Source organism: Typopeltis vanoorti, chromosome 15, assembly GCF_054136105.1.
Source record: "Typopeltis vanoorti isolate ZY-2024b chromosome 15, IOZ_Tvanoo_1.0, whole genome shotgun sequence".
Lineage (NCBI taxonomy): Eukaryota > Metazoa > Arthropoda > Arachnida > Uropygi > Thelyphonidae > Typopeltis > Typopeltis vanoorti.
In genome coordinates, this window is record NC_143563.1 from 120714950 (window position 1) to 120727267 (window position 12318).

Here is a 12318-nt window from a genome sequence, read left to right on the forward strand (position 1 = left end):
GAATGTGAGAATTGCAAAGATATTTCTTTACTGAGTGTTCCTTGTAAGATTTATGCAAATATACTAGAGAAACGTTTTGCTACTTAACATTTTTTAAAGACCGGCTTTTTTTTTATTTTCAGTTATTGTTTTCATTTCATTGTCTCATATATAGATACTTTTTTATTTTTATGATATATTTTTCTGTATCTCTAGATGTTCATATGCTGCTGATATAATAATTCTTTTATATTATTCCATTCTTTCTCGATGTCTTCATTTTACTGTATTGTTTCTAAATAGTTATTAATCCTCTGTTGGTATAAATTTTTTATACTTAAATCATTTTATTATTATTATTATTCCTGACACCTCCAAGGAGTCAAAAGACTCATCATGGAAGGACACCTACAACTGTCTCAACTGATACACCGAACCTCTACTACGAATCATCTCCATCAACACCATCTACCGCCCACCTCACCACAACTGGTATTCTATGTCTGTAAATTGCGTGTGTTCTGAAGGGGCGATTTGTCTGTATGCAGGATGAAAAACCCTGCTACCTCCATATGAGATCGACTAACTCACCTTAAATTGAAAATCGTCCAGATAAAGATTCCTCTCGTCGCAACGAGAATCGAACTTAGGCCTATTTATTTCAATCGAAGGGCGCAATGTACCGTTGTTCTTCCAATTGCGCTACGGAGGCGCTTAAACAAGAATACTTTTCATCTTCCCCATTATCTGTAGAGGACAGTGTAGGGATAAGATGTTATTGAGCTATTAAGACTCTGATCATGGCAGGAGAGTAACAGCAATAGCCGAGCCTCAGTTAATACTTCATTGGCTATAGCATTGCCAATTTAGTTGTCTTACTTTGTAATCATTATTAACATCTCATCTCCATGGAGTCACTCTACACTTGTGCTCCTACATTTTATCATTATTAAGTGTCTTTCACTCAAATTAATCAATAAACAAAAACAATTAAAAATCAGACACGTGTAAGTACAACTGTGCCTAAGTACAACAAAGGCCAATGACAGATGAGTGAGTACATCATGTCTTGCCAGCACAGCGCCGCCAATCACCCACAAACCAGTGAGAATATAAAGTGCCGCAATTGTAAAATCGATGTCACTGATAAAAAAAAATGGGGGTATTTTTGTGCAATTTCTGTTGCCAATGGATGCTTCCTGCACAAAAATAGATGAATCGACGCACAAACTATTCACTGACTTCAAGCCCTTCTTCTATAAAACAGATTCTGAACTTAGGTAAATGAGTAAAAAACCTCAAACAGATATAAAAATAACTTTCTCTTTCAAAATTCAAATGATAGAAGCTAAACTCGAACTACTTGACAATGAGGGCTGGAGCGCAAGTGAAGCCTTGCCGCCAATGGGCTCCACGACCTAATTGCGTGAATGGTACACGACTTGATCGAGTCTGAAAGCAAGAAATTCAATGCTGTTATTTTGATTTGCTACTTTCTGACAGAAAGTAGCAAATCCCTAAAAGAAGACATAAGCAAATTAACAGGAGAATGCAACTTTGATTCTAGAAACATCAGGTGCCATCGTTTCTTATCCATAAATAAAAGAAGACTGGAATGAGATTTCCACGTCTCATGAAAGTGACTTGAGACACACCGACAAGACCATCTAAACTAATAATTGCAATTATTAACAAGTTTAAGGATACTTGTCCCCAAGCATGTATATGTGTTTGCCCTGACCTAACTTTTGCCAAGAGACAGAACAAGGATGTCAACTTCAAAAATAGTTTGAAGAAAAATGCCAAAATGGAGACAACAGTTAGGTCATCGACTACAAACAAGCTAAGTTAGTGCAAAAGTGACACCACTAGTACCACCATGGAGACCAGGATGCAGGCAATGAATATGAAACGTGTAAGACCTTTGTGGTCAAATATATGCCCCACAGATCACCCAACTTTGACCTTCTTTGGCTGAAAATTCCCCGATCCCACTCAGTCAAATTCATCTGCTGTCTCTATCACTCCTATCAACCACTCTAAGCTCTTTAATTTCCTCTCCTTAAAAACTGATTTCCTCCAGTCCCACTTCCCTAACAGTGAAATCATCCTCCTAGGACACATTAATGTCAACAACACCAACTGACTTTCCTCATCCATTTGTACAGATCTATCAGGCAGAGATGCCAAAACAATTGCCATCATCAATGACCTTACACAAATTGTTCACATGATAACCAGATTACCCGAACCACTCCCAAACAACCTGGATCTCTTCCTCACCAATGGCCCTTCCAAATACTGAGTAAATGTAGGGGGCTCCATAGGTAATTCCAACTTCAATTTATTGCTCATCTCCTCTTCCATGTGACAATTCTTAACACGTTCATTGCCAATCACGCGATATCACGTGGTGCGAGTTCTCACCTGTCGGCCAATCACGCGTTATTGCATGGACATCGCTATCAGGTAAAAAAAATTTGGCCACCACACGAAATTCCAATTTTCAGCTTGGCAATGAACGTGTTAAACAGTCACTCCCATACAAGAGTAGTTTGGCATTATAACAGTGCCAAGAGAGACAGCCTCCATAACTTATATGTCACATTCCCATGGTTGGACTATTGTTTCCAGCCTTACAACCAAAACATGTGCACTGAACGTATCACCAAAGTAATCTTTACTGGCACAGAAACATGCTTTCCCCACACTACTCTGAACTGTCATCCCCTAACTAAACCTTCTCCAAAAGATGTGCCAAGGCTGTACAAATAAAAAATTCAAGCATACCACAACTTGTGCTCACATCAAGAACTCCATCCTCCTTTAGTGCTCATACTCAAGCCTGAAATAGCTGCACGAATACTATCAATGTTTCCAAAACAAAGTTTGAAAGAGCAAAAAGCAGGAAATTGCAGCCTGATAAAATGGCAGCTGAGCCTTTTGGTCTCTTGCCAAAGCAATTGGTCATAAATTTTGCATAACACTATTCTCACCTATCATCATACCCAGATGGCTCTACTGCATCTTCATTGACAGAAAAAGCCAATCTCCTGGCTTTACCCTTTGCCTCCAATGCATGCATAACTGACAATGGTAAATCCCACCAATCATTCCAGATTCTCAATATACAATGCTCCCCACACCATATCCTTTTACCAGAAAGAGATCAGAAATCATATAAATTATAAGAAATTGATCATGCTAGGGATCTTGGAGTTTTAGTAGATGGGAAGTTGACAATCAAGGGCAATATAGCCAAGACTGCAAATACTTCTCAGAGGATAATAGCAATGCTGAAATGAATAATGACATATAAGGATGTAATTTTACCTCTTTACAAGGCAAAAGTTTGCCTCTTTGATATAACCTCATCAGATCTGGTCTCCTGCTTTCTGAGTTGAAGCAGATACAATGGTAGTGCAGACAGTGATGCAGTAATAGATGAATATCATGACTGTGAAATGTGAATTATGAGGACACACACTGAGAATTTACGGACTGCAGACACTACCAAAGGAGAAAGAGGAGTAATGTGATAGAAACTTATAAACTTCTGAAATGGCAATATAGTATACTAGCAGATAGAATTTTTAATTTTATGGAGTATGGGAGAGGACATTAATGGAAGTTGAGAATGAATGCAGTCAGTTAAGCACTGAAGGCTAGATTTTTTTTTTTTTTTGCTCAATAGAGTGGTGTGATTAAAATGGATACTACCTATACTTACCACCTCTGAAGGCAAGTATGGGTAGTGTAAACGGATTGAAGAATATGTATGACAGCTAGTTTGGTTAATATGGGCCTCTCTCTCGATGAGTCTCTGCTTACCTGGATGTCTTTGGCAATAAACACACACACACACACACACACACACACACACACACACACACACACACACACACACACACACACACACACACACACACACACACTCTCTCTCTCTCTCTCTCTCTCTGAAAATAAAATGCTATGAAAGATATCTTGGCCTGATTCATTAAAATGCATGAAAACTTTTTCATATATATAATTCTGGATATAAGAACCTGTTCAATAAAAAGGGAAAAATTGACTTTCTAAAAGAACTCTTCATAAACATTTCTGAAAGAGAGAGAGAGATTATAATTAATATTTTGGTGCAGTCAATGAGTGAGCCAAACATGGATTAATAAGTCAAGTTTTTCAACAAAACTTGGCTCAGTAATTCATGCTTACATTTCAACAAAATTCGCATATCCATTTGATTAATGGATATGAGAGTACACTGCTTGGAAATAAGTCAACGAACACCACCACAATCATTATCATCAAATTCCTGATATCCATAGTGTGAGAAACAAACAGCCATGGCACCCAACTTAATAACAAGTAGACCTCCTTTGACTGCAATGATTGCAGAAATCCTAAAGAACATACTTTCCAAAAAAGCATACCGTGGTGATCAATAGGAATATTGCACCATTCTTCCTGTAGGCATGTAATTTGGTCCTGGACTGTTGTGAAACAGATGTCCCTTGACCTCAAATGCTCCAGTTCATCCCACAGATGTTCTATAGAGTTGAGATCAGGGTTCTGTGGAGGCCAGTCAAGTGTGCTCATATTCATGTCCACAAACCACACTGTTACAGTAGCAGCCTTGTGACACAGTGCACTGTCTTGCTAAAAGAGACAATGGTCAGTTCTGAAGAAACACCATAAAGTAGGAAGAAGTGCACTGCCCAGAACATTCAGATATCCATTAGCGTTCAGTGTTTGTGGCACCACAAATAGAGGTCTGAGGCCAAACCATGAAAAACAGGACAATAGTATCACATCACTAGTCTAGTAAAAAAAACACTCACCAGGCATCCACCACACCCACACATCTGTTTGGTAAAGGGGTAGTGTAATTCACCACTCCATAATGCACTTTCAAAGCTTCCACGCCCCAATGTTCACACTCTGTGCAACACTAAAGACAACACTGCATGCTGGTTCAGGTAATGCGAGGCTTGCTTATTGTAGTCATACCACTGAAACCCATATTTGTGAGCCTTGGTTCTTAATGTTTTTGTGCAGATTCATGTTCCAGTCGATGCCTAGAATGGTGCATTCAATATGTTGGCAGATGAATGGCAGTTTTACATATTATCCATCAAGAACCCCTACGGTCATGTTCAATGAATGTGGTGGGTCGTCCACTGTGGTAGTGCTTACAGTTGACTTTCAGAACTTCCATATCAGTATGGTATCACTGATCGTTAACCTGTGATGGCCAAAATTTTTCATCAATTTGTCATACAGCTAGGCATGCAACATGGTATTATCATAATGCTTCTTTCAAACTCCATTATTTCCCTTCTCACATCCATTTCACACAGACAGGGTTGCACTGACTTGGGAGCATAATATTCCTCCAATTTATATCAGCTAAAAACATGTGTTTGTTACATGGCATGACGCACCTTGTCCATGGGGGTGTCAGTTGACTTCTTCTCAAGCAGTGTATATCACTGTGCAAGAAAAATCAGATGATTATTTCTATTACTTTGTAATGATAATGCTTACTGTTTTGTATATTCCAATAACAGAAATAATTTATGGACAACCCTAAAAGAACACTATAACTTTAAAATGATAGTTACATTTTGTTGTTTCAACTTGGCAGCTGCATCCACATATTCAGGCTTCATTTTCTTACAATGTCCACACCCTAAATACAGAACCAATTTTATGCCAGAGCCTTAACTTCACCTAAAGATAACTCATAACTAGAATATGTAGTAAAATACTGAGATATATAACTTTGCGCTAATAATTAGAATTTCACAATAGAACATTATAGTTAGTTATTATTATTATTATTATTTTTTTAGACCCTGAATCGGATTAGACATTCTAAATCTGTTTGAACACTGTTTTGATGAATAGCTTGCATAAAGAAACTCTACCTACCCACCTAATATATATTGGTTGTAAATCTTGATTTTTGTTATTGCTGAGGGAAAAGAGAAAGCAAAGAGGATGAACATTTGAGTGGATGAGAGAGGGGTGGGGAAGAGTTAAAAGGAAAAGTGCCAGAAAAATCCTGGGAAGGATGGGATGTTATTCTAGTAAATTAAGACATTGTTTTGTGGGATAACACATCAGATGATGATGTGTGTGTGTGTGAGAGAGAGAGGGCAGGCTGGTACGATGTGATCTTGTTACTGGATGTTGGCATTTGTGGGAAAGGGGGTTAAAAATAAGGGAAGGCATTAATGGTTGATTTATTTGAAGAGGAAAATTGTAACTCCATCTGGGAAATCTTTAAGAGAGAAATTACATGGAATGCAAGGTGTTTATGTTTTTAGGTTAATGTCACTTTACAAAGGTTTCAATGGGGAACATATAATTATCTCTATTGCTTGGGTGGATAATTTGTTAAATGTCTTGCATTAGGCAGGCCTTTAGTTATATATAAATATTTTGTTGTTGTACTGCCAGGACAGGCAATGACAGTTGTGGTGGTGCTCTTCAAAGACATGAAAGAAAAGTCTATGTGTAAAGCTAACATAAATGACATGGCATCGATCCTTGAAAGTAATTTTGTGTAGTGGTAGTTACAATTTAGAAAACATTCCGATCTAATAACAGAGATATCTAATAGAGTCACACTGTCTCTAGTCTAAAACTGTATTATCAGATTAAACAGCCCTCTAATTTTACTAGAATAACACTTCTCCTGTATATATCTATTAATTCCCCCACCCCATAAAATTATATCTTTCAACTTTATTTATTCTCTGTTTCTCTACAAAAAAAAATAATAAATAAAATAAAATTGAATATTCTTTGTATGAAATTTTCTTCATCTTGATATACTGCAATTCCTAAAGATTTCTGAAATTATTAGTATGGCTGTTTGTGTAGTTAATTTACCCAAAAAATAATAAATATATAACACTTATGGAACTATAAACTTTTTAATTTATAAAATTCTTGCCCGATGTTCTGTTCTGGTTATCTCCAGTATGATTTGAAAGAAGAAGTAATAACACAAGTATGTACAAAAAGAATTAGCAATACAGATGTAGAATCATGAGTTGTAGTAGAGCAGCATTGTTTATTTCTGAAATTATTAGTATGGCTGTTTGTGTAGTTAATTTACCCAAAAAATAATAAATATATAACACTTATGGAACTATAAACTTTTTAATTTATAAAATTCTTGCCCGATGTTCTGTTCTGGTTATCTCCAGTATGATTTGAAAGAAGAAGTAATAACACAAGTATGTACAAAAAGAATTAGCAATACAGATGTAGAATCATGAGTTGTAGTAGAGCAGCATTGTTTAATTAGACATGTGCGAGTGATACTTAAAGAAAAAATTATAAACCTTTAAATCAGTCAAGAGAAATATTAAGTTATTATTTCTCACAATGAGAATAAATGGTGTCCACTAGATCTATTCAGATCAGGACACTGTAGAAATGTTTTGTAACTTTAGTTATACAGCCTTTCTATAAGATATCCACTTTCATGGATAACTGGTAAGTAAAGTTACTGTTCCTGAAACATACCTAGAACAGAATTCTTTTATTTGTTTAACAGAAGTTAGAATAATATTCCATCAGAAAAAGCTAACACCATTCAGTTCCACTCATTTTAAGGATTAATGTGGCAGAATAAATACAGCACATATAAATAACCAAACAACATGTCTAATCACTACGATATTTCATCTCAGTCGCTGAGACACTGTCAGGGAAACAATACATTAAAATTGCAAAAACAATCAAATCCGCACAAAACAATAAGTGGAAAAGATCAGACCGAAGGCCTAAAAGTCATACAAGGGGTGCTCTCAATGGGTGCTGTTGACTAGCCTTAGTTATGTTGGGCAGGAGGCCTAAGAATTAAAGTTTCCCAAATCTTGGGAAGTTTCATACAACCATATTTATTAAGATTAGGTCGATTTTTAAAATTTGTACTGATTCTAAAAAAATGACTTTTAAATTTGTATATATTTGTAAATTTGTATAGTGAAGCACAGTCATTTTATTTTTCATTTGATTATTCCATGCAAGATATTGATCCAAGCATGTTCACTCTCAGGGGCTCACATTGATGATTACAGGTATGGCAAACCCGAGATACCCAAGCTAGACCTGATCTTACTTCATACAACATACACTTGGTATATCATATCTGGAGACTGGTCTTCCACTCTTCTTTCCCTCTACTCTCTCTTACTTCTTACTCCTCTCCCTCTCCCCCCCCCCAGTGCTATTAGAGCAACTCGAGGGCAAGGGAGTGACTCTTTCCTCTCAAACTGTAGTTTCCACTATCTACTAAAAAAGCGCTGAATTCAGGTCAATGAGTGGTGGTTGACACTTGACGAAAACTTAACCATTGAAACCGAATGAACTGAACTCTAACCAACCTAAAGATACATGCCGGCTCGACCGTTGCCCGGTCAAACAAGAGTCACGCCCACCATTAGGGAATCAAGATAGTGAAGGCGAATAATATGCTATTGGAACAAAACATCACCTAACAGACAGGAAAAATATAACAAGCATAGGAACATGGAATGTAAGAACTCTTCACCAGGAAGGAGCATTGGAAATACTACTGCACGAATTAGACAACTACTGATGGGAAGTGATCGACTCCACGAAACCAGATGGACTGGAAAAGGAGAATTCCACCATGGACAGTACAAAATCTTAACTTCAGGCAGGGAGGACAACAAACACCAAGAAGGAGTAGCACTTATATTAAAACCAAAGGCTCAAAACTCTCTATTGTCCTACAATCCTATCTCACCTAGGATAATTAAAGCAAGATTTAAAACATCAATTGGATCACTAACTATTATTCAAGTATACTCAGCAACTTCGACATCATCAGAAGAAGACATTGAGGAGTTCTATATAGATTTGCAAAAAGCAGTACAGCAGACATCAAGTCAAGATCTCCTAATTGTAATGGGGGACTTAAACGCAAAATTAGGCAAAGACTGGGATACCTGGCCAAGAGTAATCGGAAAGTTCAGGTATGGAAAAAGCAATGAACGTGGTGAAAGACTGCTAAACTTCTGCTCAAATAATAGACTAACAATAACCGACACTCTCTTTAAACAACCAAAACCCCAAAGAAAATGGACATGGATAACAGACAGACAAACCAAGAATATGATAGACTATATTATTGTAAACCAAAGATGGAAATCAAGTATCCTAAACTGCAGATTTAGGATCAGACCATAAGCTAGTATCAGCAAACCTAAGAATAAAGTTAAAATCTGGAAGCACTTTTAGCGTCGAAAGGAGACTGAATGTAAAAAAACTACAAGACAACAATATTCTAAGAAAATATCAATTAGAACTAGATAAAAACCTGAAGGAACTACCAAAACTGAATTTAAACATTGAAGAACATTGGTGCAAATTAAAGGAAATAATATTAAATTCGGCAGAAAAAACAATAGGTTACACAGAAAGAGAAAGTAAAAAGGATTGGATCTCGAACGAAGTAAAAAGGTTAAGCAATCAAAAGAAAAGCATGAAACTAAAACAGATTTATAACAGAAATGAATATAATAGATTAACCAGAGAAATCAGAAAAATAGTTAATAGAGAAAAGAATAACTGGTTAGAAGAAAAATGCAAAATGGAAGAAAAGCTATCAAAAGAAAATAACCTTCATGGATTATATAAACAAATAGACCAAATTTGTAAGACAAGGACAACAAAAATTATAATGATCAAAAACAAAGAGGGACAACTAATTAAAAGTAAAATAAAAAGAATGGCCAGATGGGAAGAATACTTCAAAGATTTATAAAATAAAAACAGCTCCCAGTATATTACGATTCCAGCCACTGAAATGGAAGAGGAAACAATTATCTTTATGAAAGAAATAATAGCACACAGCATAGAAGAAGTCAAACTAGGAAAGCACCTGGCATTAATCAAATACATGCAGAATTCTTAAAAGCAGGAAAGGAACAACTTTTGGAACCATTAAAAACATTATTTGAAAGGTATAATAAATTTAGTTTAATCCTTTATCCAAGTGCGAGCAAACAAAGTATGCACTTGAAAATATCTTCAGGACTGAGGAAAGGTAGTGCATAACATTATAACCTTATAACATATAACTGAGGAGAAACACATCTCTGCAAGGAGATGTGTTTTGCACTATGGGAGATGCTGAGATAGGAGTGATGATAGCTTGGTCCACCTTTGCTCTGAGTTGCCTGGTGTTGCAAAACCTTTCCTCAGTCCTGAAGATATTTTCAGGTGGAAACTTTGTTTGCTCACACTTGGATAAAGGATTAAACTAAATTTATTATAGTCTAACCAAGTGCAAAATAAACTTTCAACATCTTTCATTATTTGAAAGGATCTACAAAAACGAAGCAGTGCCTTTAGGATTGGACCAAATCAGTTAGAACTCCGATATACAAAAAAGGAGATAAATTAAGCCATATTTAGAAAACAAGCCAGTTTCAGACCAGGGCGAAACACAATTGATCAACTATTCACCTTAAGACAGCTAATAGAAAAGACACGAGAGTACAACCAAAGTTACTACATAAATTTCATAGACTTTCATCACGCATTTGATTCAATCTGTAGAAGAGAACTATGGAAAACTATGGAAAAATTTGGAATTCCCAACAAAACCATAAGAATAAAAAAGAATCTGTATGAGAAATCTGAAAGTGCAGTACGAATGGAGAACACCTTAACCAACTAGTTCCACACAGAGAGCGGAGTAAGACAGGAATGCAATCTGTCACCAGACCTGTTCAGTCTTACACTGGAAGAAGCAACCAATAGGGCCTTAAACAATGAAGACTCTGGAATCAAATATATGGGAAAAATGTGACAAATTTAAAATTTGCAGACAACATTGCAATACTTGCAAGCACAGAAGAAAATCTACAGCGAATTTCTGATAAAATAAAGGAGGAGTGTATAAAATCTGGATTAAACATAAATATAGACAAAACAAATATTATGCAAATAGGAAAAAGAAGCACCAATCTGAAAATTGAAATTGACAGTAAGAATCTAGAACAGGTAGAAAACTTCACCTACCTTGGAGGAGTTATTGAGTACAATGGTGAAATTATAAAAGATATAAACAGACGAATCAGTCAAGCATCCAAAACTTTTGGACGACTTAATAAAATATGGAAGTCAAGAGACATCAAAAAAGTAACAAAAGTAAGAATCTATGAAAGAATGGTCCTCCCAATACTCCTCTATGGAAGTGAATGCTGGAATCTCAAAAAGGCTGAAGAGAAAAAATTATTAGTTACTGAAAGGGTTGGCTAAGAAGATTACTTGGAGTATCTCTGCTGGATCGACTAAGAAACGAAGACATAAGGAAATGACTAAAACAAGAAATAACAATAATAGACAAAATCCAAGAAAGAAGACTGCAATGGTTTGGCCATGTGACCAGAATGGGAACAGAAAGACTACCGTCTAAAGCCCTGAATACAATGATGGAAGGTAAAAGATCCAAAGGAATTAGAAGGATGGACAAAATAAAAGAGGACCTGAAAACCAAATCACAACACGCGACACCAAACTGGACAGAATTGTTCAGATTCTCCTGGGACAGACAGAAGTGGAAAGAGTTCATTCGGCCTCATCATCATCCACATAGATGATGGAAGAGAGAAGTTGTTGTTCAGCAAGCCCTGACTATGTATTTTTTATGTTCTTCTAGGCAGATGTTAGCAGATCTCCAATTTTAAACATAAGTTGCAAGAACAAGGAACTTTGTAGAAACTTGGAACAGAGAGAGAGAGAGAGAGGGGGGGGGTATCAGATCCTTTGGAGAACAGACGAGGGCAGCCAGCTTCAGATAAGTTTTAAATACAGTGTTCAGAGATTGTACTTTTTTTAGAGTTCTGGCTATGTTTTCTGAGATGCTATATAAGGAACAATGATGGCATTAATAGAGTCAGAATGTTGAGGGATGTGAGGAGATAGGAGGGAGCATTAGTTTGTTGATCTTTTTGACAATATAGCCACTGGACAGGAAAGTCTGGCAAATAAAAGAGAGTTCAGCTATAAGTTTGGCCTTGGTTGAACAGAGATTGTAGGCACTGTTAACAAGGGTTTTGATAAAACCATATCGTTGAGGAGGATGATGGGAAAGTTGTTTATGCATCTACTTGTGTGCATGGGTTTTCTGTACACTAAGAAAGAAAGGATGCCATTGGGAAGCCGAGTAATTGGAGTATTTAGAAAAGGCAGGCTACTGTTATTTTCTTTTTCTATAGTGAACTGGATTCTAGGGTGCTCTCTGTTGAGATAGAGGAAAAAGGAATCAAATGTTTCTCTGCCAAG

At 36.4% G+C, this 12318-nt stretch overlaps 1 protein-coding gene across 5 annotated transcripts in view; it reads right to left on the reverse strand.

Moving 5' to 3' along the window:
- The window catches only part of LOC150099108 (protein disulfide-isomerase A5), a 953872-nt gene that overhangs the window by 463220 nt on the left and 478334 nt on the right, over nt 1-12318 (reverse strand). For all 5 annotated transcript variants that reach the window (XR_016549469.1, XM_090404751.1, XM_090404750.1 and 2 more), the window contains exon 12: nt 5604-5671. Coding sequence is in view for 4 of the 5 variants with exons in the window: in XM_090404751.1 (XP_090260877.1) it covers nt 5604-5671 (68 nt within the window). In the remaining variant the exon portion in view is untranslated. The remainder of the gene's footprint in view (nt 1-5603; nt 5672-12318) is intronic.